General features: G+C 39.7%; 2 protein-coding genes across 2 annotated transcripts in view; both read right to left on the bottom strand.

The window, feature by feature from the left end:
• Positions 1-5,922: 5,922 nt before the first annotated feature.
• On the bottom strand, positions 5,923-17,967 carry RABIF (RAB interacting factor). Its single transcript, XM_037825028.1, has 2 exons — positions 17,780-17,967; positions 5,923-7,953 (listed from the first exon to the last, which is right to left on the bottom strand). The coding sequence occupies exons 1-2, from the start codon at positions 17,903-17,905 to the stop codon at positions 7,708-7,710; spliced, it is 372 nt and encodes a 123-aa protein (XP_037680956.1). The 5' UTR covers positions 17,906-17,967; the 3' UTR covers positions 5,923-7,707.
• A 2,262-nt stretch (positions 17,968-20,229) lies between these two features.
• KLHL12 (kelch like family member 12) overlaps positions 20,230-27,950 on the bottom strand; it is a 49,145-nt gene continuing 41,424 nt past the window's right edge. The window contains 11 exon segments of the mRNA XM_037806203.1: positions 20,230-21,755; positions 21,940-21,993; positions 21,996-22,056; positions 22,058-22,115; positions 22,904-22,997; positions 23,281-23,358; positions 23,361-23,435; positions 23,888-23,937; positions 23,939-24,056; positions 24,059-24,077; positions 24,883-24,989. Coding sequence (XP_037662131.1) covers positions 21,628-21,755; positions 21,940-21,993; positions 21,996-22,056; positions 22,058-22,115; positions 22,904-22,997; positions 23,281-23,358; positions 23,361-23,435; positions 23,888-23,937; positions 23,939-24,056; positions 24,059-24,077; positions 24,883-24,989 — 842 coding nt within the window. The 3' untranslated portion in view covers positions 20,230-21,627.

The following is a 27,950-nucleotide window of genomic DNA, read 5'->3' as shown; positions in this document are numbered from 1 at the left end:
ATTAAGTAAGTGTCCATATGTGTGGGTCTGTTTCTGAGCTATTTTATTCTGTTTCTTTGTCTTGTGACAAATTATACTATCTATCCAGTTGAGAAATTCTCTCATCTTGTTCTTCTCCAAGACTGTCTTAGCTATTCTTGGTCCCCTGAATTTTCATATAACTTTTGGAATAAGTTTATTGAAAATGGTTAGGATTTTGATTGGGATTTTATTGAATCTAAACATCAGTTTGGGGAAAGCTGACACCTTTACCATATTAATCAGGGGTTGACATACTTTTTCTTAAAGGACCAGATCCCAAATATTTTAGGCTTTGTGGACTAAGAGGCAAAATTGAGGCTATTAGGTAAGTACGAATATAATCATTTAAAAATGTAAAAACCATTCTTAGCTCACTAAACCAGGAGGCTTGCTGAATGGATGTGGCCTGTGGGCTGTATATAGTTTACTGACCCCATGAACTTATTTTAATTCCCCTCAATAATATTATACAATATTTTGTATTGAGGTCTTACACATCTGCTATCAGAGTTCTTCCTAGCTCCCAGTTCTCTCATCTATAGTAGTTGTGTCTAATCTGCTGTTAAAACCTGCTGAATTTTTTTTCAAAGTAGTTTTATTCACACACTATACAATCTATCCAAAGTATACAACCAATGGATCTCTGTATTATCACAGTGCTGTGCTTTCATCGCTACAATCAATTTTAGAACCTTTTTCTAGCTCCAAAAAGAAAAACCCCATATCCCTTATACCCTATTAATGACACAGGTTTGGTGTGGTACCTTTGTCACAAATGATGGGAGAACATTAAGATATTACTGTTAACTATAGTCCATAGTTTGCATTAGGTGCATTTTTTCCCCATATACCACCCTATTTAGTTGTGACATACATTTGCTCTAGTTCATGGAAGAACTATCAACCACCTTCATCATCCACCACAGGACTCACTATGTTATACAGTCCCTTATTTCATCCTCTAGCTTTCCTTCTAGTGATATACACAACCCTAAACTTCCCCTTTCATCCACAATCACACACAATTCAGTGCACTTATCCACACACATGACAATGTGCACTATCACCTCTAACCATTTCCAAACATTTACAATCAAACTTATTTTAAAATTCTGCACAAATTAAGCATCAGTTCCCCATTCTCTATTCTCATTCTATCTTCTGGTAACCTGTATTTTATTTATTTATTTATTTATTTATTTATTTATTTATTTTATAATTCAATTTTTTTTCCTCATATACATTTATTATGATCTCACGACAACCCTATGATGCCCATTTTACAGAAAAGGAAATTGAGGCTCAGAAAGTTTAAATGACTTGATGAGAGTTTTTAAGTGTCCTTCTCTTTTATAACACTAAATAGAGCTCTACAGTTGATTCAAATACGCAGCCTATCGTGCATAGAGTGTTGGACTGTCATCTAGTAGCCAGTCCCCTTTTTAAGGATACCTAAACATATCCCATGATGGTTTGCTGTAAAGCAGAACCTCACAGCAGAGTCGATAATGAAGTACCATCTACGTTAGCTTTATGGCCTTGCTGTCTTTTTCTATAGTGCCTACACTTCTGAAGAATTGATTTAGCAAAAGACAAGTGACATTTGTATAGCACTTGATAGTGTTCAGAGGACTTCAAACACGTGAGGTCATTTGATTCACTGGTATGTTGAGTTACAAATGGATTCTCTGCTGTTCAGCCTGTGTTGGTGGGTGTTGTGTGGATCTGTAAACTTCCGTCATGTGCTTTGGGATCTTACTACGACTCTTCTGGAGCAGAGGGACATTTCTCTCTGACGTTCTGATACAATTGCTTTATTCCTCTGAAGATCCCATCATTCCCTGTTGCGGCTAAAATCTTACCCATGGACACCTTCAGATTTCCTTCTCCTTGTTCCTCTTCAAGAAAACGCCTACACGTTTAGGAAAAGGGCTTCTGTAACCTCAGATGGTGAGGAACAGGGGGCCTGGTAGCCCTGGGACTGCCTTCTGCCTTCTCTACATGGTGTCCGCTCGTCTGCATGGCTCCTGGGCACTGTATGGCTTTTCTGAAGTAGAAACTTTCCAGTGAAGTGAGATAGGCACATCCTTCCCAGGTCCTTTTCTGATGTCTCGGCGAGCTTCACAGTTCTTCTCAATTGAATTCAATGATCCTACCAGATCCTACAGGAGGGGATTTGAACCGTAATCTGCACATAAGGCAGCTGGAAGCTCTCAGTTTTGTATATGAGGAAAATGAAGACGTAGAGAGCTGAGTTATTTGTCCAAGGTCACGCAGTTGGTGGAGCTGAAAGCCATCCTGTGTTCTAAATTGTGCCTTGTCACTTCATTTTAGTCACTGCGGGAGACGAGGAAGGGAGAGGGTTGGGAATCTTACGGCAGCCTTCAAAAGATTTTATGCTGTGATCTTGGGCATTCCTCCCAAATCAGTTGGTGTATGGTGAGTGGACAGTCACGTTTGTCCCCCCGCAGTTATTCCAGATTTTTTACTAGTTGCTCCTGATTGTTTATTAGTTGTTCCAGGGGGACTGACTAGCTTCCACCCCTCTCTATGCTGCCGTCTTCTTCCATCTCTCAGACCTATTCATATCAGATGCAGATACTGTGCTAAGAGCATCACAAGCACAGTCTAATCTTCCCAGTTCAGTCATTCATTTATTCCTTCATTCCAAAAATATTTACTGAGTGCCTTCACTGGAGGATAGCAAATAGCATCCGGAAGACCTCTGTTAGCTGGGAAGGCACATGGCTGGCGTCTGCTCCAAAGTTCTGGTTTCAAAAGGGCTTCTCCCAGGACATTCCTCTCTAGCAAGCTTGCTCCTCTTCAAATAACGTCACTCACAGCTGCACTGTATATAATTCAATTTTATTAAGACATATTCACATACCATGCAGTCATACAAAGCGTGCAATCAATTGTTCACAGTACCATTATACAGTTGTGCATCCCTCACTAAAATAAATTTTTGAGCCTTTTCATTACCACACACACAGAAGTAATAAGAATAAAAATTAAAGTGAAAAAGAACAATTAAAGTAAAAAGGAACACTGAGTGCCTTTTTTTTTTCTTGCCCCCATTTTTCTACTCATCCACAAAGGGATGACAAAGGGAAGTGTGATCCACATGGCTTTCCCAATCACATTGTCACCCCTCATAAGCTACATTGTTATACAATCGTCTTCAAGATTCAAGGGTCCTGGGTTGCAATTTGATAGTTTCAAGTATTTACTGCTAGCTATTCCAAGTCATTAGAACCTAAAAAGGGTTGTCTATATTGTGTGTGAGAGTGCCCACCAGAGTGACCTCTCGGCTCTTTTTGGAATCTCTCAGCCAGTGAAACTTATTTCATTTCATTTCACATCCCCCTTTTGGTCAAGATGTTCTCCATCCCATGATGCTGGGTCTAGATTCCTCCCCAGGAGTCATATTCTATGTGGTAACCTGTATTTTAGATATTAACTCCATGAGTTTGCTTATTATATTTAGTTCATATTAGTGAGATCATACCATATTTGTCCTTTTGTGTTTGGCTTATTGCACTCAACATAATGTCCTCCAGGTTCATCCATGTTGTTGCAACAGGACTTCATTCCTTCTTACAGCTGAATAATATTCCATTGTATGTATATACCATGTTTTGTTTATCCATTCATCAGTTGATAGACACTTAGGTTGCTTTCATCTTTTGGCAATTGTGAATAATGCTGCTGTGAACGTTGGTGTGCAAATGTCTGTTCGTGTCCCTGCTTTCAGTTCTTCTGGGTATCTGCTGATTCCTACTATTGGTTATTGGATTTTTAAAATTCTAGAATTCACTTGTTTTTTTTTCTTTTTTTTTTTTTAAATGTCCATATGTCTGCTGAAATTCCCAATCTTGTACATCTCCCTGAATATTGTGAGCAGTAATTTTTAAGTCTGTGTTTGTTAGCTCCAATATCTCCAGCCACTATGAACTTGTTTCTGTTACCTATAGTTTTGCTGGGTTTCTTTTTATCTTGTCTCCTCATATGCCTAGTTACATTTTATGGTATTCAGGACATTACATTAGCAAAATTGTTTGTAGAAATAATTCAAGGCCTAAGAGAAAGACATCTTCCTCTAGAGAGGGCTTTTGTTTGCTTGTGCCAGGGTTTGGGGAAACTACCAGTTTTTTATCACCTTAATCTACAAGGATGAGATCATTGGAAGCTGAGCTACAATCCACTGAGAGAGCCTGGATATTTCCCACTCTGGTTTATCCTCATTCCTGGAATGCAGCCCTTTGGAGCCTCAATCCAAAGTGAGGAGGTTCACCAGGCCCTATCATCCTACTTCTCAGAGGCTGTCAGAAGCACAATCAGCCTCTGAACTGCCTCCTCCAAATCTGGCAAATGCCCCCAGAGGAACAGTGGTGGGTAACACTAAGCTTACCTCCCAGGAACTCCATTTTTTCAGTAGTCTTGGGCCCAGTAATTCTTTTAAGTCATGTTAGCTCTCTGATGCCTTCAAATATTTTGTCCAGTTTTTCTAGTTGCCTTCAGTAGGATGGCCAGTCCAAATGGCCTATCCACCATGACCAGGAGCAGATGTGCTCCATTAACACATTAACACATTTTAACATTGTAGAAAATGTTAAAATCACCCAAGTAGCCTCATATGTGACATGGTAGTAACACACAAAATGACAATACAGCTGAGTTCACCATTGATCCTGTTAAAAGCAATTTTGCTGAAACAACTAAACCTTGGTAAAATCAATTGTTCTCCCTCAAAGGAAAGCAGGTTTCTATACTCAGGGCATCAAGAATGGGTTATCTCCATCTATCTAGGGCAAACAGCAATAAACTGATTCACACGTATTTATCAAGAGCTTATCATGTGTGAGGGGAATGAAGAGATAGGATTCTTATTTTATATCGGATATCATGCGATTTGTTACTTACTTGACAGACCTCAGAATAAACCCTAAGGTTCAGGTTTCAGTTTTCTTCTGATTTTTCAAATTATATATTCTTCCCAAGGACATAAGGGAATCTTAATTTCCATGGTTTAAGTGCCTTTATTTCTTTAGAATAGCAACTCAATGTTTTTGACTTCTGGGGTAGCAATGTTTGGCAATTCTCCAAAAAGAAATACAAATGACCAATAATTATATAAAAATTGCACTAGTAATAAAATAAATGCAAATTAAAACAGTGAGATACTATTTTTCTCCTATGAAACTGATAAAATATTTTTCAATGATAATAAATACCCAGTGTTATTAAGGGTTCAAAGAAATGAGTACCCCTTCACATTGCTAGAGGATGGTGAATTAGCACAGCTATTTTGGAGGAATATGCGTCAACTCAGCAAAGCCTTGAAAATGTACATACCCTGCAATTTACTTATAATAATGACTGCCAAGGAAATAATTAAGAATGTGCATGCAGATTTAACTACATGGTTGCATACTATGTCATTGTTTATAAGAGTAAGAGACTGGTTTAAATAATTATAGTACAGAATAGTGGAATATTAAAAACAGTGGTGTACACAGATGGATATGTACTGACATAAGAAGATGTTCACCCTATTTTGTTATGTGAAAAAAAAATAAACATACAGTATCATGTCATATTTGTTTTAAAGAAACTGTACCTGTTTCCATATATACATAGAAAAATACCAAGAAGGATAGTACTTAAGGCCTCCAGATTGGTCCCATGCTAGATAAGCCCTGAAACGCAGAGGTACCAGTCTCTCCAAGAACATCAACCAGTTTCATTCCTCTATCCCATAAGGTCAACACCCCCTTCCAGCATGAAGAAGTTAAAATGGTCATTGCCCAGATATCCCTGAAGATTGAGAGAATGATCAAATGAGAGGGAGGAGGTATAACAGAAATTAGGATTTAACAAATGACTCATTAAATATTTCTTTTTAGTGTCTAGTGTTTTAGAATAGACAAAAGGAAATACCTGAAGTTGTTGAACTGTAATCCAGTAGCCCTGATCTTTGATAATGACTGTATAACTATATAACAACAACAACAAAAAAGGTAGACACCACATTACTACTGGCAATCTCTGGGTGGTAAGTATGAATGATTTTTAAAAATTTTATGCCCACCTTCACATTTATTTTTCTGTATTGAATGTGTACACCTTCTGTAATTTAAAAAAAAAAAAAAATTAAAGCCTAATTATAAAAAAATGCTTTGCTGAGATTTGACTTGTGATGTAGGGGGCCATATGCCCCTAGAGGCATCTACTTGGTTTTGCTCCTTCTGACCTGAGTGGTTAATTTTCCCAGTTGTTTTTCTAAAAGTGCTATAATAACGAACATCTGACCATTTGTCTGGAAAACACAGTTCTCTGATTTTCTGCTAGAGATCATTCAGGCTTCCTGACTGGAGAAGGAAGCCACTTTTCTAGGGGGGAAGGTTGGTTACAGCACTGTGCCCAAAGTCCTCACTTTAGTGGGGGAGCCCTAATAATGTGTTTCAGGGTGAAGGAAGAAGGAAGCAACCAAAAAAAACAGATGCAAAGGAATGACTGTGGATGGTGAGGTCTCTATTTAGTCCTTATTTCAATTCTAGGCCTCCTGAATCTTAGAGGTAGAGATGTTGGGAGGACCTGAAACCTTGGTGTACAGATTATAAGATGGCGAGTCATTTCAGAATAGAAGGGTTAAACATGTAATCATGCCAACATTAAACTGTAAGCTCAACCTCACAGCTATAGAAATAGAAGAATCTGAATGAAAAGTTTGTATGCTGGATTAGTGTAGAAATTCTGATTCAACCAAAACTCTGTGGAGACCATGCCTGGTAAATTCAGTAAAAGATGGTATCCATTTAGAAAGTTTTTCCTTAGAACCAAAGATGTTACCGGTTCAGAAGAGACAGACCTATAAACTCATGTATAATTTGGCAAAGGCCTGTCCCTCAAATATCCAATACCTTTTACTCTGATTCTAAGAGATCCTGGGAAAACAGCTAGGGCTGAGTTTTTCTTGAGGTGGCTGTCACTAGGGTTGAAAAGAAATAATAAAGAGAAACCTCATCAGGATTTGAAGGGAAGATGGGCTGAGTTCCTTCCTCATTACAATAAAATGTCATGATAAATCTAGAGAAGAGGCTCTCAAACATGGCATTAGAGGTATATTAGAGGTGTGTCCAAAATAATGTGTTTCTGATTAGTGGTTTAAATACCAAAGTTTCTAAGAATTATACCCTTTAAAAGAACAAATTACTGCAGATACAAGGTTAGCCATACTACAAAGTCACTCTCAGACACTTGTATTCATATATGCTTTCTTGAAAGACAGAGAAAAGGGTGGAGTTCCAACTATCAGCACATGAGCATTATCTGTCACGTGTCATTATGGCTAAAAGGTTGACCACTCATCTTCTAGAGCAAGAAACCACGGAGCCCCTGGGTAAAATGGAGCCCAGGCAGAACGCTAGGGATGAGAACAGATTTGTGGAGGTACTCCAGTGTTCCAAAACTGGAAGAAAGGGAGATGAGAAAATGTTGTGACACAAGGCTAATTAAGCAAGACGCATGCGCTTGAGGCTTTAAGGAAGGAGGATTAACCCATTGCACGTGTTAAGTGGACTTGTTGGTACTCAATTTTATATTAGTACAGAAATGGCTAAATGTCAGTTCTTATGGGGAGTAGCTTTTATAGCTGGAGGTAGAGTTGAGGCCCCCTCCCCTCAGTTACTCATGGGAAACCCGTTCCAAGGCCACATAGAAACTGTTCTTGTCATCCAGGCAATGCCAGCCAATTGGTCCAATTTCACAGTCTGCGCAGACCAGAAACTTGATGTTGCCAACGTCCTTGGTGAACCCCACGTTCTCAAAGATGAACATGTCGTCAACCAGCCAGTGTTCCTGGAGGAGATCACCATCAGGATTGCTGCCATCAGCCAGAGCTGGTTTCTTCCTCATGGAGGGAAGGAAAAGCTATAGTGGAAGGGAACATCAAGAAGAGATATCAGAGCTGAACTGGTTCAGTCACATTGTCATGTCCATTCTGCTTACAGTTTTTACTGCTTCCAGCAGCTTCCTGGAATGAATAAAAAGAGAAGGAGCCCTATCATTAAGTTATAGACTAAGATGCTGGGTGGCTCCTCTGGAGCATCTGATCCGTGCTCTGATTCTTAAGAGATATAAAAAAGGAGCTTCCTGGTTGCTGTGGCAACTTGGCTTCACTGCTATCCTTACCATGGCTGACAAGACCCACACGGCCCTAATCTTTCCCAAGATCATTATGCTCCAGCAACACTGGCCTTCTTGCCCTTCATCAAACATGCTAAGTCTGTTTTGTCCTTCAATCCTGGCATGACCAGCTCCTTCTTGGCATTCAGCTCAAATATAACCTCCTCATGAGGTCTTTTCTAACCAAATAATCTGAATTATCTTCCCATACAGCCTACTGTTTTTTATTTTTATACAGCTTTATTGATGCATACTTGATGTATAAGCGGTACACATTTAGAGTGTAAAATCTGATAAATTTTGACATATGTATACACTGGTGAAATTCCCACCACAATCAACATAATGCACATATCCATCACCCCCAAAAGTATCCTCATGTCCCTCCTACTTTATTTTTTAAATATCACTTACCACTCTCTGAAATTACCTTATTAATTTATTGGCTTATGTACCACATGTCTCCCTCCACTAAAATATAAACTTCTGGAAAGCAGGGAGCTGACCTTTCTCATTCATTACTATATCCCCAGTGCCTAATTGTACCTGGTATAGAGTAGGAACTCAAATATTTGTTAAAAGAATGAATATAGGATATTTGGCTTTGGTCTATTCCATCACTGTTATGAATATACTGGATTGGATTTATAAAAAGGACATTAGAAAGGAAAATCTAGTTCTTAAATTTGAATACTATGTCTAAGATGCTTGTACCCTTCAACTTACATGACTTCTCAACAGAAAGCCTCCAGCATACACATTCACAATCTCTAATTTCTTCTACATGCCTGGTTTAAACACTTTTACCTGCCCCAGTCTCCTGAAAAATACAATGCCAGCAAAGCTTATTACCCTCTGCTTCTCGTAATTATGACTGCTGTCAACATACTTATTTCTCACTCCATGATATAATGCAACTCCAAACTAACAAAAGAGGATAGCCTCAGATAGCCTGTTGATGGCTCAGTGTGTTAATATGGTACTAGCAATCAGAATGAAAGGGGGGTGGGGGAGAGAGAAATTAGTTCAAAAAAGTAAATGTTTGGTAGGGATAAAATAGCCTCTCACCAAATTGCAGTTAGGAAGTCCCTCACAGCTGCTATGTGCATTAAACACCCTGGAGATTGCACTTCTGAACCCTAAGCCATACTGCAACCAGGAAAGTATCCCCAATAGGAGGGAGGGAACAATGATCCAGAACATTTCCATTCCCCATCCTCTAAGAACATGGCTTATCAGAACACGTATCTGGCCTTTACCCTTTGCTGTGTCACTTAAGACTTCATCTGAGAAAATTACAAAATATGATAGTCCCTCCACCCGTTAGTTATATTATTTCAGTCACTTTTTACCTCATCTGATGTTTAAATGTATCCCTAATGCTTTGTTTCACCCTAAATGAAAATGGGAACAGGCAGAGACAGACAGTTAGGAATCAAAATCTAGGAACCAGGAAACCTGGATTCCAGTACTAACTGTAACTTTCCGTGAGTCTCAATTTCCCTAAAAATATTGCTAACCTATGCCTTATACTGTAGGTCAGGGGTAATGTAAGGGGAGTGAACTTTAATGAACTAGTAAAGTTACTTAACTAATATTTCAGTGTATCCAACAAAATAAAGAGAAAGTGAAAGACTACTATAAGCATTTGTCCTCAGGAGGTGCCCAATGAAGAGCATCCGCTTTCCTCTCACTGTTCCCATTTATGGTGTAAAACACTCTCTCTTCAGAGTCCCTCATTTGATAAGAGATTTAAGGGTATTACTATTATTAACCATTCAAGGTGTTATACTGGGCTCTGTTCCTCTATTTCTCAACATTCCCATTTTCATTTAGAGCCTGTAAGTCAGGGCCACAAAACTACACATATGTGCATGGACCTTACCTTATTCACTGCAATGCCAAGGACAACTGCTAGGTCAGGGAACACTGGAATTCAAAGGGGCTTTCTGGATAGAATATTAGGGTGGAAATCAAGAAATTAATATCTAATTTGAAGCAGCTAACTCAGTTGGTTGAGGGCCAAACTTGTGAGTTAGATCCCAGACCAGGTGGGTTAACTTTGCTCTGTTCAGGACCCCAGTTAGTACTTCTAATTCTGGACAGTGTCCTCAGAAATCTACACAACAAACAACTGAGTAAGATTCTGTTGATGGCTCATGGAATCCCTTTTGCTTTTTCAAGAACTGTTAACAGTGTCCTTTTTTTTTTGGTCCTTGTCTCCTTCATTTTTTAATTGAGATATATTCACATACCATACAATCATCTACAGTGTATAATCAATTGTTCACAGTACCATCATAAAGTTGTGCATGCATCACAATCAATTTCTAAACATTCATTGCTCCAAAACAAAAAAAAAGATAAAAATAAGAATAAAAATAAAAGTATAAAAGAACACCCAAAACACTTCATCCCCATCCCACCCCATTTTTCATTTAATTTGTCCTCATTTTTCTACTCATCTGGCCATACATTGGATAAAGGGAGTGTGAACCACAAGGTTTTCACAATCGCAAAGTCACACCATGTAAGCTACATAGTTATATAACTGTCTTCAAGAATCAAGGCTACTGGGTTGCAGTTCAACAGTGTCATGTATTTCCTTCTAGCTATTCAATACACTAAAGACTTAAAAGGGGTATCTATATAGTGCATAAGAATACCTTCCAGATGACCTCTTTACTCCATTTGAAGTCTCCCAGCCACTGAAACTTTATTTTGTTTCATTTTGCTTCCACCTTTTGGTCAAGTAGACTTTCTCAGTCCCACAATGCTTGGTCCAGGCTCATCCCTGGGAGTCATGTTCCATGTTGCCAGGGAGATTTACGCCCCTGGGGGTCAGATCCCACATAGGGGATAGGGCACTGGGTTTATCTGCTGAGTGGGCTTAGAGAGAGAAAGGCCACATCTGAGCAACAAAAGAGGTTCTCTGGGGGAGACTCTCAGGCACAATCATTAGCAGGCTTAGCCTCTCCTTTGCAGTAACAAGCTTCATAAGGGCAAGCCCCAACATCAAGGGCTCAGCCTACCAAGTTGGTAGTCCTCAATGCTTGTAACAACATCAGTAATAACCCAGGTGGGAAAGTTTAATATTTCCACATTTTTCCCCAGTTCCTCAGGGGGGGCCCTGCAAATGCATTTTTATTCTCTGCCCAAATTACTTTGGGATGTATCGGGATTTCACACTAACCTGTACAAACCTACCAGATTTCACTTCCTATTCAAAGTTCCATGTCATTATGGTGTTTGAATAAACCAACCATACAAGTTAAATCATTTAGTGTGCGTTAATGGTATCCTTTTAAAAATAAAATATTCTTTTCCACTGTAATTTTCATTTTCATTGTAATTTCATTCATTCTCATTATAGAAAACTTGGTAAACATGCTATATTATAGGTAAGAATAACTGTTACACACACAAGACTTCTGATAACCTTTTTGTAATTATCTCCCTTCTGAGTACTCATGGTGTTTTTAAAACATATCCACAATTTCTTTGACAATCCTTCCATTAAGAGGTGGAGTCCCTGTCCCTCCCCTTGAGCCTAGGCAGGCCATTGTGACCTATCTTCGTGAATATAATGGGGTGGAAGTAGACAAGGTCATGCACCTTTTGCTGGTTCCTCTTGGGTCACTGGCTCTGGGAGCCTTCAGGCACCATGAAAGAAGCTCTACTACCCCGAGGCCACCATGTGGAGGGACCATGTAAACAGACCCACAGAAAAACAGACCCAAACCTGTTCTGGTCCTCAAGTGTTTGAACATTCCTAGTCCATAAACACAGTAAAGAAGGTTTTGAGATGACCACTTAGACTGCCATCATGTGAAAGAACCTGAATGAGAATTGCTGAGCAAGCCCCAGTTAACCTGCAAATTTGTGAGCCAAATAAAAAACTGTTATTGTTTAAGTCACTATTTTGCGGTGATTTTGGTATGCACAAAGGTAACTAGAATAATACTGCCTTACATAGCTGAGATGAATGTCCCACTTTGATTGCTGATTTTTTAATCGAAAGTTGTATTGTGAAAAGTGTAGGTTCACAATTTATTATAAGAAATGGAGAGATCCCACCGACCCTTACCCAGTTTTCCCCAATGGTAACATTTTGTAAAACCATAGTACAAGATCACAACCAGGACACTGACATTGATACAATCTACTGATCTTATTCAGTTCACTTATAATCATTTTGTGTCTATGTGCATTTATCTACGTAATTTTATCACATTACACGTGTATCTACCAATGTAGCAAGCTGGTCAAGATGCTGAACAGTTTCAATGCCACAAAATCACTCATTTTACCCTTTTATAACCACACTCACACCTCCCACCTAGCCCGCCCAGCTCTCCCCACCTGATCCCTATCTTCCAGTAAACACTAATCTGTTCTCCATTTCTAAAATTTCATCATTTCAAAAATGTTATATAAATGGATTCATACATACGTAATCTTTTGGGATTGGCTATTTTCACTCAGCTTAATTCCCTGGAGATTCATCCAAGTTGTTGTGTATTCCAATAGTTCATTCCTTTTTATTGCCGAGTAGTATTCCATGGTATAGATGTTCCACGGTGTGTTTAACCATTCACCTGTTGAAGGACATCTGGGCTGTTTGCAGTTTTGCGCTAGTACAGATAAAGCTGTAATAACTCTTCTTGTTCAGGTTTTTGTGTGAACGTTAAGTTTTCATTTTTCTGGGATAAATGCCACAGAGTGCAATTGCTGGGTCGTATGGTAGTTGTAAGTATAGTTTTCTAAGAAACTGCCCTTCTTACTGCCTTCAGGTCCTCTACTCTCACATCTTATCCAAACACTGCTCTACATTTTCCCTCCCATGGCCTAATCTTTCACTGTCCACTCCCACCACAACTCCTTCACAAAAGAAAACAGACAAAAAACAAAACAAAACACCAAACAACTTCCTCCCACAACATCTCCCTTTTCCTAGATGGAAAACTTTTTGGTGAATGTTTCCTTTTTCTCTTTATCTTCACAGGATACACCATGGCTGCTGCCCATTCTTTTACACTCCCTCCTCATCAAGATCTAGAGATGGGGACCATCTGGCCCCCCAATGCAGCTCCCAGATTACCACTCCTTCATCCTCCTTTGAACAAATCCACTCCTTTAAGGTTCATGCCATCTGGAGACCTCATGGTCATCTGAGGCAGCTCTAGTTGCTCTTCCCTATCCACAGATGACCTGCACCTGGCTCAGTCTTTCTTTTGATTCCATATCCTACCCCCACTGTGGTTAGCTTCTACACCCGTGTGGATGAGCCACCCCCCATAGTTCCTCACCTCCTCTATCCCAATAACCTTAATTCTACCCTAGCCTATTTTATGTACTTACTTACTTATTTATTTATTTAATCATATTCTGTGTTCTGGCCAAATTGAAGCTTTCAACTCTGAACGTACCATACTTTCTCTCAGAACTATGAAATGTCACACTGCTGTTCCCCTTGCCCCTACTCAATTATTAATAATTTTCTCTGCCACAAACTTTAAGTAGGATTTTGAGAAGCAGAATTACTGAGTTCAAGGGAATGAGTATTTTATATGTGAAACCATTTAAATGATGTAAATAGAACAAAAAACACATGCTGTACAAATAGTGGAGTAATGGTGTCCACTAAACACACTGATCCATTCCATCCATGCTAACCCATTATTTACACTGGATTAGTAACTTTTATTCATTGATTTATTTAAATCTAAATATTTATGAAGATCCCTTTTATGTGCAAACTGTAGTTGTAAGATACAGAAGTGGAAAGGATATAGGAACTTATAGTCCAGTGGTATAAACAACAATAATTTCATGAGATTAACTAAGATTATAGACGTGGAAATGCTTTGCAGTCTTTAGGCCAGGGTTTCTCAACTTCAACACTACTAACACTTTGGGCTGGAAAAGTCTTTGCTGTGGAGGGCTGTCCTGTGCATTGTAGGATACTTTGCAGCATCCCTGGCTTTATTCACTAGATGCCAGCAGCAACCCCTCAGTTGCAACAACTAACACTGTCTCCTAACACTGCCAAAATGTCTTCTGGGGAACAAAATTACCCCAAGTCAGGAAACACTGCTTTAGACTAAAGAGCTGTGGAATATAAGATTCAGTAATCACTAGGTCCTGGATAATCTCAATGGGAGGAATGGCAAAGTCTAGTTCTCAAATTGTTCCCATCTGGAAACCACACTAGGTTGCTCCACTGGGTGGAGTAGGAGAGAATGAATGCTATGGGCCACCTCTGACCCTGACTCCTTATACACTCCACATTTCTCCAGATTTCTTTAATGGCCGGGAACACTCCTTTAACATCTTCAGAAATGAGTAACAGTCCTACTGCAATGGCCTTGATGGTGGTTTCTCTGTAACATTTTTGGGTTATGATGACAAAAAAAAGAGCTACCCTCAAAGCTTCAGGGAATTTCAGGAAAGGTGTTTGGTATCCCTGAAGTTTTTTATTGTTTCTTTCTTTCTTTTTTTTTTTTTTCCCCAATTTTAGAATATAACATATTTACACAGAAGTGAAAATTTAACAAATAAAGAGCAAATTTCAAAGAATGTTATGGGTTACAGTACCATAGTTTCAGTTATTTCCTTATTGTGAAATATAGCATATATACAAAAAGGTGATAACTTTCAAATTACAATTTAACAAGTAGCTATATAGTAAATTTCAAAGAATGTTATGTGTTACAGTTCCACCATTTCAATTCTTTCCTTCTAGCTATTCTAATATCCTAGCAAATAAGAAAAAGAAAATTATATAGAGATCCAGTATTCATGATCCTTTGTTAAATTCTATCTTGTCTGTTGCTAGCCCTTCCTCTAATTTAATCATTTCCCAGTTTTCAGGGATGTCTAGGCAGTGACCAGCCTAACTTGTTTATGTTGAAAAGGGGTGTCAACATTATGGGAAAAGGGGATGCAACAGGTTGATGTTCTTGAAGAGGCTGTTGCCTCTGGTTTTTGGGACTAGCTGGCATAGGAGCTCTCTGGAGGATTTAAGTTTCTGAAGAATAAACTTAGTGAGTCTCAGATAGGGATCCAGGTATTCTTTAGGGTTTTCGGGACTACTGTTGACATGGGCTTATCATATTGTGGTCATTTGGCATATCCAGGTGAAGCGTGCATAGGAGTAACCTCCAGGACAACTCTTGACTCTGTTTGAATTCTCTTAGCCACTGAGACCTTATCTTGTTGCCTTTCTTTTCCCCCTTTTGGTCAAAAAGGCATTCTCAATCCCTCGATGCCAGGGCCCCTTAAGTTTTAAACAATTGTTTTATTTGTTCTCTTTAAGTGCAGGGATGTTTTCTTTGTTGTTGTTGTTGTTTGTTTGTTTTAGCTTTTGAAGTACGTGACACATAGCAGGGGGAAGGAATTGTAACTGATTAGAATTTTCCATGGGATTTTAAAAAGTATTTCCTGTCAACATCACATCTTACAAGTCATATTTGTATACTTGCTGAAATTAGTATTTGTTAAAAGGAAGGTGAAAAAAAATTAGAACTGAAATCAGGGGGAGAAGTGGGGTTGGACTGAATTTTGGGGAAAGGAATAGGGTCCTTCCTTCCAACAGTCATTTCTCAAGAAATATGAAATTTCCAGAAATACTGAAGCCAAAGTAAAAACAAACAAAACTCTTATTTTTAAAAAGAGGAAAAATATTAAAACACATAAAAATAATTTCTAGGATCCATTCTAGATGAGAGGTCACATTAGTTGGAAAATATAAAAAGACAGAAATTCAATATGTATAATTTAATTTGCTCACATGATTTTTAGCATGATCAGGTTATAAAAAAATATGTCAAACAAGAATTAAAATTTTTAAAACAAATTCTAAACCCCTTTAAGGAATCTCAATTTCTGTCAGTTTATAAAGGTAGACAAGGGAAAGGAGGATAGGAACTAAAATATATCATCCAGTATGCCAGGCACAGTGCTAAGTGCTTTCACACAAATACTTCCCTAAAATATAGCCTTTGTCTTACAGAATAAGCAAACTGAAACTCATGGAGGCTAGATAACTCTTCCGATATTAATGGATGATGAAGTCAGAATTCAATTTCATGCATGTTTTAATTCCAAGATCCATGCGATTTCTGCAACACCATAATGCCACTATCATAAAACAAATCAAAACTCTACTCCCAATCTTTGGAGCCTAATCAAGAGGACAGGGGCAGCTCCACCATTCTTTAGACTACAGGTCATCAAGACCCTGACTAAACAAGAAAGACAGATACTCTCTTCCTTCATTCATAAAAGGAGCTCTGCTTTTGGAGGGAGAGGTCCTATATGGGACATTACACATAATCTTCTGTTCAACAATATGAAATAATAAAATGATCTGACATTTTTAGAAATGTTCTTGATAGGATATGCACATGATTAATATTAATTATACATTGCACTTTCCTGCGGGTATGTTACTTAAATAAAAAGTTTACCAAAACAAAAAACAAAAAACAAAAAAAAACACGTCAACTTTCTCACTGGGGTGCTGGGGGTACCAGGAGTATTCAAAATCCTAACTTGCACCCTGTGTATACTACTAGTAATGGCCATTCTAGCCCAGTCTCAGCCTCCATTATACTTGATACTGTAATGGTAACATCTCCATCTCCCCTTGTTCGAACCCATAAAAACCCCAAACTCCTTAGACTTCGGGAGACAGGTTTTTGGGCCCATAAGTCATCAGGTTTCTTGTTTCTCATAGCAACAAACTTTTTCTCTTTTTGGAAAAAAAAAAAAAAAATCCTAACTTGAAGGAAAGTCTTCCTTCAAAATTTATTTCCAGGATTTCAGATTTCTATTCCACCTGAAATATGGTTCATCTCGGAAACCCTGGATTCCAGAACTCTAGTATTTAGGTTATGGGAGTTACTTTGTCATATCGCTTACATCAAATTTGTTGTTTCTGGAGCTCCTTTATGGAGCAAATAAGCGCCTGTCGGAAGCGAGAAGGTGAATTAAGGACGGATGGGTGGAGTTTGAAGTGGGACACGAAATCAAGTTACACTCAAGTGCCATTCTGGCAATATCTGACGTGTGGAGGTGAAAGATACAAAAACTCGTAGGCTCAGGCTATTCCTTTCACTTCCACGCAGGGAAACTGAGCCCTAAGTGGGGCGAGTGCAGGACCCGCTCTCCCAGACGCCAGCTCCCCAGCGCTCGCAGCGGCCCAGGGGATGGGCCGGGACCCTGGGGGCGGCACCGAAGAGCTCCCACACCTTCGGGCCTGGAAAGGAGTAGTGGGTTGCCAAAGGCCAGGTAGAAGGGCACAGAGTAAGGTTCTCCGCTGCAAAAGGCTCCTGGGGACCCCGCCTGAAGCCAGCACCCATTGCCCACCGCAGGCAGCCTGAGGCGGAACCTCTCAGTTGGGAGCCGGGAGGGGCGGAGCCTCGAGACTCGAGGGGCGTGGCTTCGAGGTCCCGCGAGGAGGAGTGCAGCTCCGGAAATTGAGAAACGGGAACTAAGTCTCGGACTGCCTCGGCCCCCCAGGAAAAGACAGTGCGGAGTGTAAAGTGCTTCTAGTCTGCCTCCCTACCTGCCGGCGGGAGAAGAGAGCGGTCCCTGGTTGCAGCACCCGGGAGCCACAGCGTTGGCACAACACCGCCTTCCGGTTTCGGCCCTCTGCTGACACTAATTCGTTCAGCTGCTCCCCTGGTTCCATTGCCGCTTCCGCCACAGCCCTTGTTGGCCGCTACCGCGCAGGCGCCGTCTTCTGCTAGCTCTTTCTTAACTGCGCTGGCGCGACTTGGCAGAGGCGGGGCGGGGAGCGGACGACCACTCCCACTGCGCAGGCGTCCGCATCATCCCTCGCTTCACTCTACTGTGCAAGCGCCCTCATTTATTGCCTGACCTGAGTGGCTAGGTGTCGTATGGCTTTGTGACAAGTGTCATCTCTTGGGCTCAGAGGCAAATCCTTTCTCCCCATATCCACCTCGTCACTGGGCTACCCTTAATATTAAGACCTGGCCAAATAAGTCATTAAAGATGACCTTAGCTCTTTAGTTCTCTGGCTATTTGCATTTATTCTCATTAATGAAAGACAATATCGAGTGCAATGTGAAGGGAATCCGGGTCAGATTCCCCCCATCAACAAGTTTTAGCCACTTCAGATTCTTCTATTGGAGTCTACATAGGAGGGCATCTACCTTCTTGGTGTTGGAAAAGGATGTCTGGAAGCTTTGGTTTCAGTTCTGATCATCCTGACCATTTATTTTGTGGCAAAGGATTGTGTTTTAACACTTTAGAAGCTAACTTTATAGTCACAATTTCCTTATGGGGTTAGCACTCATATTCCCAGTGCACAATTAAGGTAAAGATCAGAAAGGTTACTTTCCATGGTCCACAGATTCAGGCCCTACTCTAAAGCCACTGCTCTTAATCATTATACTATACTTTCTCATTCCATTTGATTAGCCATATTTGGATCTCCAGCTTATTAGTTCTATTGTAACAGAACTTGGATTTCCTGAAATGGGCAGATGAAGGAGCATGGGGGAGAACTAAGCCATCTGATTAAGTAATCTCTAATCTACCCACTTACCCCCTCTACACATTTATTCTTCCTCTCTGTCCTTCATTAAATCAATATTTAGTGAGTAACTATGTAATATGCCAGATATTATGCTAAGCCCTGAGGATACAATAGGCACTTTGTATTTGGAAACACAGTCTAAACATGCAGAGAAACCCAAACCCAATGACATGATAAAGCAATAGTCACAGGAACAAATTAAATGGAAGCATGGATTAGGGAATTAGAAAAGGTTTTACCCAGGAATATTTGAATTAGGCATTAAAAGGTGACAAGGATTTTTGTCAGGAAAGCAAGGCTATTTCAGACAGAGGGAATGGATTAATATCTGAACAAGGGTGAGAACAAATTTAGGAATGGTTAGTAGACCTGTGTGGTTGGAGCACATTGTATCTGAAGGTAGAGGGGGGAGTGGTGGGAGGTAAGATCACAAAGGTAGGTTGGACCCAGATCACCATGGGCCTAGTGTTGTGATAAATAACTGGAACTTTATAATTAATGGGCAATGGAAACCTATGGGTTTTTAGGCCAGAAATATCTTTTCAGCAGTTACTGAAAATGTGCTGTATGTGAGGTATTTAATGATCCTATCTGTGCTTTAGAAAGATAACTGATGACAAAATGGAGGACCTAGATTCGAACAGAGGAAAAGACTACAGGTAAGAATATCAGGAGGCTATCACTCCATGAGTTGAGGTGAGAGATAAAGGGCCTGAGCTATCTAGTAGCATGTAAAAGTGTGTAAGATTGGGAAAAGAATGCAAAGGGAGCAATGAGTTTTGACAGGTTGCTTTTTCTGCAGAATTTTTAGTTGTGGCTGTCATATATCAAATGTTTAGGCATTATGGTGTGAAACTCAAAAGGGAAGTCAGCACTAAAGGTAACCTAGGTGTCATCAGTTCTTTACGTAACCACTTCTCTGCCTTCCCTTCAAACTCCCCTGAATCTCTTCCTGAGATATGTTTAATAAGTTTTATCTGCTAAAGAACATGGATAAAAATGTTGGCAGGCTTCTTTGGTGAAAATTACTTCCTTTTTTGGCTCCCCCTTTCCTTTGTTCTGGGAATACCAGGATCTGTAGTTTTGCAGGCCTTCTGCACATCACCTACCATAGATTGAAGCAAACATAAAAAGGACCGGAGTGATCAAAATCCTAAAATTCAAGTGGATACTAATGAATTCAATATTGCCTCTTCTTTCTTCCCCTTGGTTTTCAGGTAACTCAAATGTGAGAGGGGCCAGTGAAAATGGCAAGTTCAGGTAAATATTTTACTGTTAAGAATTGCCATGGTGGTACAATAGCCTCTGCTTACCTGGGTCTGAGAGAGAAAGGTAGCAGAGTTAGCTGGCAGCACACAGAGTGAACAGGTTGATGAGATTTGATCCCTACCCTCGTTTCCCACAAAATGTCTGGCAAAGGCAGTGCTGGTTAGCCACAAACTCTCCTAAAGGCATTTGAGACAGGTGATTTTTAATATTTTCTTAAAAAAATACAAAGGAAATTAACTCTGTACATCAATACAACTCAGGGAAAGGGGAAAAATGGTATTTCAGAGCAAATGGAAAGTGCAATCTTGTTTAGATTTTCATGTTCCTACACTCCCAATACCCATAAAGCAAGAATTTCACTCCATAACACAGAGAAACCTTGGATGATAGCTCTAAAACAGTGATAGCAGAAGTACTGGAATTAATAAAAGAGTTTTGGTTGTCTTTGATTGGTCTCTACTGGGAAGAATAAAATCCACTGGAAGGACAGGTAAGGGAAACTTGGAGGAGGAAAAGGACCAAATGTACCAAACACAGCAGTAAAAACCACTCCTTAGCAGAAGTGTGCCCTTAAGAGAAAGGGGCAGTAATCAGGTAGCTGAACTACTGGGCTGCTACTACCCCACCCCATCCTAAAATAAATAATGTGGAAGTGTAATAGTGTAGCAGTATCTGATTCAACAAAGAAAGACAGTTTCTCAGCCATTCAAGGCAAACCTTGCCATGGCAAATGAGGACTGGCAGGGAGTAAGACGATTGTAAAATCACAGATACTTCCAGTTTATCTCCAGGCATACTGAACCCCCAACGTTTTTGTCATTTTCTCTCTTCCCAACATTTGTTTACTCTGTTATTCTCTTGGACAGTTTCCAGTGCCAAGATGCACCACCTTCTCAACCTTCCAGGTTATACTTCAGTGGTTTCTAGGTTCACTCACATTCCAAGGAGTTCAGTTTAATTTACTCTCTCTACCCTCTGTTCTGATTTACCAACCCAGTCCCCGTAAGCAAGTGTCAGATGAATTTATCGCCAATGATCTCCAAGGTTCTGATAGGGCTTTTCCCCTTTTTCCCTTCAGAATGAAAGTGTATTGTCCCTAGCTACCTATAGACTAGAAAAGATATTTGTTCCTGGAAAAAAGACTTGGGTTTTTCCAAGCTTATTCAAGTTGCTATCCTTCCAATCATCTAGGCTGAATACTGCACACATTTAGTAGGCCATACTCACCTTTGTTCTCTGCAATATATGAGGCCATATATATATATATATATATACACACTCCTAAGGACATGGTAAGTTAGAAATGACAGGACAAAGTGCTCCCCATTGAGGAGGGATGATCATAGTCTCACACCCATTCAATGTGCATTCTGTTTCCTTGAGTGTCTGTTGCCCACCCTTCTAAGGGCCAACTATCAGCGCAAGCAGGAGAATGTCTCAAAAAAGTACAATCAACATTGCACCGGTGCTTGTAATCACCCTGTGCACACAGTAAGAAATAGACATTCTGGAAAGGATCCTTGATTCTCCCCCAAACTGTCCCTTGAACTAGTCACTAGCCCTGGATGGCGATCTATCAGCAGTCACTTCTCTCGGAGAACACACACGCCGGCATCACAGCGCTGGGTTCCCATGGATGTCACTACTTCCCAGCTGTCGATGATAGGGTCATAGCATTCAATGCTACTCAGCAGAGAATTCCCATCATATCTGAGTGTGAAAGAGCAAAGAAGAAATTGAGCTTTCTATTTCTTTCCATACAAGTCCTTCATCAGGTTGCCCTAGGGAGTTCTTTCCCCACCCTTCTCAAATCTTGTCTCCATCCAAAATGAAGAATCGGATCACATAGACTCTTGCCTTGAGTGCACGATGACTCTTGCTTAGTGTCTAACTCCCTGCAATTGCTAGAGTCTCCCCCGAAGCACGTGCCCCTACATAGCATCGTGGGTGGTCATACTAGTGACAGTTGTCCGGAATCTGTGCGAATGTTTATATGCTTCAACAGAAGAAAGTGTGGGCTGTACCATCAAATCCTCCCACCACAAATAAATATGGGTCATCAGAGGGCCTCCTGCCCTGGGGAAAAAGAGAGTATAAAAAAAATAAATGCTAAGCCTAGGATAATAAAACTTATCCATAAACAAAACATGTCACTGATGCCTATGAATTCTAGGGTGTAGAAGAATGCAGACTGGGCCAGAAGACCTAGGATATCTAGTCCAGCCCATTAAGCACTTATGTAAAGCCCTTTGGCTAGGACTTGAATGGAAAAGAAAACTGAAATGGTTCTCTTCTTTACCTTTATTGATTTGGAAACCAACCCCCTCAATTGTAGAAAAAGAAGGGAGTAAAAAAAAAAAGTAGGCACAGAAGTGAAGGCAGGAAAGGAGGAGTTGTGCCTATGGTTGTGATGCAAATTTTACCCACAGAAAGTAAGCTTGATATCACAATGTTTTCTCTTTCCATATATTCTGGCTACTGTATCTAAAAGTTTCTCAAAGTGTCCTGTGAAGGTAAATACTACCTCTTTGTTCCCATAACAATCTATTAAAGACTTTATCAACATTTATTTAATAAGTACTACATGCACTAAATTGTACTAGAGATTAATAGAATAGGGAGGGAATGGGATTAAAAATGAATAAGGCTTTTGTCCTCAAATTTTAATCTAGTTGAAAGTTCATAGTTCACAACAATAGTGACAGGGAGAATGGAATCTGGCTTACACTTTAAGTCTAAAGTGAAGCAGGAAATATAACTTGGATTTATTGATACCCTCGTCCTGTGACTCACTACTATTGCATACGTAAAAATCTGACCGCACTGTCTATTCCTCCCTCCCAGATCTGACGGTCTTACCAGAGCGCTTGGTGCCTTGGTGTAACATTAGTCCAGTGTCCTGTATGTGTCATACTTCTCAACTGATTTAAAATATTTAAGCCATCATATCCTCCTGAAAGACAGAAAGGATGGTAAGTCCCTGTTCTCAGGAGTGCTTTCTCTAATCTTCCAATAACACTTTTGACTTCAGTTCTCTCCGAGTTCCAATAACTTAGGGGAAATCTGACAGTACCCATTTTCTCTTATAAAAAGATAATCCCAGTTTAATGGAAAACATACTGGCCTAGACCAGGGTTTCACTGAAGGAAGTTTAGGACTTAATTCTGGTAAGAAGGGATCCCCATCGGGTCTGCTACCCATAGTTTTCTCCCTCCCAATCCGATCCCGCTGAATACCAAGACAGTAGATCACTCCACTGGCCACCACAAGTCCAGCCCTTCCCGGGCTGTCTGCTATCCCCAGCATGCTCCATGGTCAATGTTTGGATCATATCGTTCCATACTGGTATGACGCCTGCTTCCATCAAAGCCTCCAGATACATAGATCATATCTGTCCAGATGAACAAATCCAGACTATCAGAAATGAGAGATTTCTATAACTCTCTTCCCTACAAATTCCTCTCAGGTCTTCAAATGTCTGGGAGCAAAAATAAAGTTTTTTTTTTGTGGCCGTCATAAGTTTTGTAGATAAGGAAGACAGCACACAGTCAAGACATCTAAAAAAATGGGATAAGAAAGACTTCTCAAATCATTTGAAGACTGACGAGTTTGTAAAACCAGCCAGTGCCAGTTCCCCCCCATCACATGGAACTTATTTCCCAACTTTAGTGAATGTAGATATCAACGAAATTGAACAGCTTTGGAACTCTGTATTTCTGAAAGCAAAAAGTAATATTTGACCATATGAGTCATTCTCACCAATTTTGTGCTCTTGCCAGACACAGGAGAGGGTGAACCTGATCCCCAAAGCAAATGGAATAATGCCCTGGACACCAAGCCTACCTCCTAGGTGGTAGCTCCCAAGGCCTCTTCGGCATTCATAGGGGCCACAGATACCAGACCCCATCCTCATCTGCCGCATATCCTAGACATTCCACTGAAACTGAGCGGAGACGGCCATCATACCCACCAATTACGTAGATCCGGTCATGTAGGGCACTGACCGCTACATGCGTCTCTTTCGAGTGATGCTCTGTGGTTTTAGAGAGAAGAGGTACGAGCATTTAAGTCAGACAAGCCTTGGGCCAACCTAACCTTTGCTATCCTTTCTGTTTTATAAATCCTGACCCCTCTGATTCTTCACCTGTCCCATGACCCTCTTTCAGGCAGTGGTTCACTCAGTAGCCTTCAGCTATCTGCCTACTAATGAATATGCTCTTGCTTGTTTGTGGTGCAGCCTTCTGCACCTTTGCCTCTTTCCAAGGCTTCCAGAGGATTTAATGTCTTTCCATTACCAATTATCTGTCTCTTTCCATTCCATATGGCACTGGGCTAAGAGACTCATACCCTTCCATAATAAGAATAGTTTTCCGCACTTCTAATCAAAGGACCAATTCTAAGTCTCAAAAGCCAGAGGATTGATCAAAAGATTTCCCTGTTTTTCTCAGAAGTATTATTATTGTTTATTCAGCACTGAAATAGAGGCATACTAAGGGAGACAGTTACAAACTTCTGAGTTCAATTGAACAGTAGTTCATTTAACACAATTTAACACCGAGATCAATTTAACCAGCATGACAATGAAACTGCTGGGAGTTATACAAACCAGCCTGGGAAGGTGCCAAAATAGTGGTAGCCAGCTGAGTTTAATTTGACACAGAGCCATTCAAAATGTGAAGTCAAGTCTGTTTATTGAGTACCTACTGAGTGCAAAGCGTGGTTGTAAGGAACACTGTGCTGTTACCAGGCTTTCTATGTTAGGCAGATTAACTATGACCTTGATACAGGGTGTGATGACATTAAGCTGTCTGCCTGCAACTGGTTCCACCATTACTTACTGGCAAAAAGCTCCACTCCTGAGTTTTGGGGTCATACTTCTCTACCACGTCAATGGGGGACTGCTGACTTCCAAAGCCCCCAACTACCAGAAGCACTTCATTGGCTCCTGCGGACAAAGGGAGAAAAAGATCGGTTACTGCATCATTTCCAGCTGAGTAACCCCTCATAAAGAAATATAAGTAAAAACAGCTCTAGGATATCTTATTTTATGTGGCCCAGAGAAGCAACCTTAAATAAGAGGTATATCATAAGGCTACTTTATGAGATTATTTCTTCTTGACACTCTAGTTCTTGAGAACATGAATGTGTGAAAATTTAAATTTCTGGACATGAAAGCCCCAGAAGGCAAAGTCGACATACCACCATACCATTTCAACCTCTCTAGATGACTCTGACTGACCTAATAATTGAGGTGGGAGACTAACAGAATTTTCTGCCCTTCTCTGAAAAACACAAAGTTGGGAATGTTTTTGCAATGGGGACATAACATTCTTTTAACCTTGTCTCCAGAGTTGAGAGTTGAGACTTTAGGAAGCAAGTGACAGATTTAAAAAATCCTCTCTTCTCCATGAGCTTTTACTTTTCCAATTTAGCCAACTACATGACCACATTCCTTGCCAATTCATCAAAACTTCCAAGTGACCACAGACTAGGCCTTAAAAGAGAAAGTTTTTCTCCACAATTTTCCCAAAGAAGCTATTTGGACAGTCTTTATATCCTCCTTTTCCCCTCAAGATCTTACTCTGATAAAACATTCCCTATCTTTTCTCTTTCCAAAGAGCAAATTTCCTATGAGGAAATCTCTTGTGCAACTGCTCTACTAAAACTCATTAAGAGAATGGTTGGCTGGAGCACTTTGGACAATTCAATTTACAGGAGAGCATTTAGGAAAATAAGGCAATCTTATGTGTAACCTGGACTTGTAAGAGCAAATGTAGCACCTTGAAGCTTCTAGGAAACACAAATCCCCTAATGAAGTAACAGATCTGACAATTATCACTGCTAAAATCATTAAGCGAAAAGCTGATATTCTACTTTATAATGGATTGGTAATCAGACATTATGTGTTTCCTGATGTGATACAGTAAGTAATATACTACCACCACCATTTAACCTCAATCTTATTAAGCCCCTCATCTAACCAAAAGTTTACAGGAAATTCAGGGGATATAGGAAACAATAAATGATACCTTGGGGAACAATCAGCAAAATCCAAAATGTGGGAAATTCTATAGGTCAAACAACTTGTTTTCTTCAACAGATAAAAGACAAGGAAAAAGCCAAAGCAGAAGGGGAAATCCAGGGATTTAAAGACTTAGAGAGATAGGAACTTCATGTAATGTGTAGACCTTGTCTGGATCTTGATTTGAACAACTTAACTATTAAAACACAACAAAAGAATTATGGGAAAATTGGGGAAAAGTGAACATGTACCTGATACCTGATGATAATAAGGAATTATAGTTTCTTTAAAAAGATGGATAATGGTATGTTGGATATGTTAAAAAAGGTTCCTTCTCTTTTAGAGCTACATACTGAAGTATATACAGTATGGACAAAATTAGAATCTGTCAGCGATTTGCTTCAAAATAGATCAAACAAGTTAGGCCATGTGTTGATAATTGTTGAAACTGGATGATGGGAATATGGAAGATCATTACACTATTCTGGTTTTACACATACTTGAAAATTTTCTTAATAACACATATACCCACACATAAATGGTGAAGTTTGGCCTCATCTTTTAAGAGGGCATCTAGCTCCTATACTTGCCAAATAGAGTAAATGGACCCTTTTCCAAGGTGAGCCAGGAATAAGTCTCAGCAGTCAGCTCCTTCTAGAAAAGGAAAGCATTTAACCGAAGAGTCTTTTCATATTATACTAATTTCTTGTGTGCATAAAATTCCTTCAAGCTGGGAGAGGTCAGGGCTGTGACTTGTTTCTTCCTTCACAGCACTATTCCCCTACCTATTTACTCCTTTTTTACCCACCTGTACTCTCCCTCTGACTTGAACAGACATGGTAAGAGAGATCCTTCTATCCAAGTACATTTCCTCTTATAGTGAATATGATGCCAGTGGATGTTATTACTATGGATAAGAGAATGAAAATACTCTGCAACTGAATTATTTTCTATACTTGCACATTTTAAAGTTTTCTGTTGATTTCAGTTGTAATTTTGTTGCTTTACTTAATTCCCAGAAAATACACCAGGGTGAGGGAAAACCTTTCTTGATAATATGATTCCATTTAGGCAGCTTTTAAAGGATAGGGGTATAGAAGTGGATAGGAAATTTTTAGATCATGCTACAAAACCCAGAGAACTGGGTTTCGTAGTGCTATACTCCCTGTTGGATAAAAGTTTGTCGGCAAATGTTCTGGCAATTAGTATGTCCACGAAGGAATATGGACGGAGGTGATGGTATGAGTCTCTTGAGGATTTTATGTTTTTAAGTGGCTGGGGGTCTAGACTATTGGTTCCCAAACTTTTTTTCTTGAATGATCTCATTTATTTTCCCGACAGAACCTGTGTTTTGAAAGGCTGTGTATCCAAATGAGTTTGATTAATTTCCCCATTACTGATGGAGTTATATATAACTGTCAATAGAGCTGTTAATAAGTATGAGAGCACCAATGTTTTCATACTGAATGGATATAAATTTAGTCAATCTGATGTCTTTGTTTAGCCTGTGCAGCTTTTTCTAGCACAAAAAGGATTTTCTTTTAGAAAATTTAGGGAAATAACAAGACTAGTATATATCACCATCCCCATATACTATCTTTAAAAAGAAATTTCAGAGTATCTTTCTTGTGATTATTGTATTGTATTGTATCCTGCTGCTTATTATCTCATTTCACCAAGGCATTAACAAAATATTTTAATACATGATTATAATATTCTTAGGCATTTCAGTGGTTCATAACTTTGGGTTTACAAACAATCACATATAATCCTGTGATAAACATCCTGAATATGAAACTTTACCTGGTTACTTTCTTAAAGAAATGGGAGGAACATGCTGCAGTGAAAAAACATGAACTTTTAAAAAGTCCCTTGATATGTATC

This window comes from Choloepus didactylus, chromosome 2, assembly GCF_015220235.1.
Source record: "Choloepus didactylus isolate mChoDid1 chromosome 2, mChoDid1.pri, whole genome shotgun sequence".
In the NCBI taxonomy this organism is placed as follows: Eukaryota; Metazoa; Chordata; class Mammalia; order Pilosa; family Megalonychidae; genus Choloepus; species Choloepus didactylus.
Note: the sequence above shows the minus strand (reverse complement) of the source record. Positions and strands in the feature narration are given on the sequence as shown.

Excerpts from the sequence above, each read along its gene's own strand:
- RABIF (XM_037825028.1), bottom strand. The coding sequence starts at position 17,905 with ATGGAACCAGGGGAGCAGCTGAACGAATTAGTGTCAGCAGAGGGCCGA. Across the intron at positions 7,954-17,779 it reads CTCTCTTCTCCCGCCGGCAG|CTTTTCCTTCCCTCCATGAG; the intron begins GTAGGGAGGCAG and ends CTTCCACTATAG.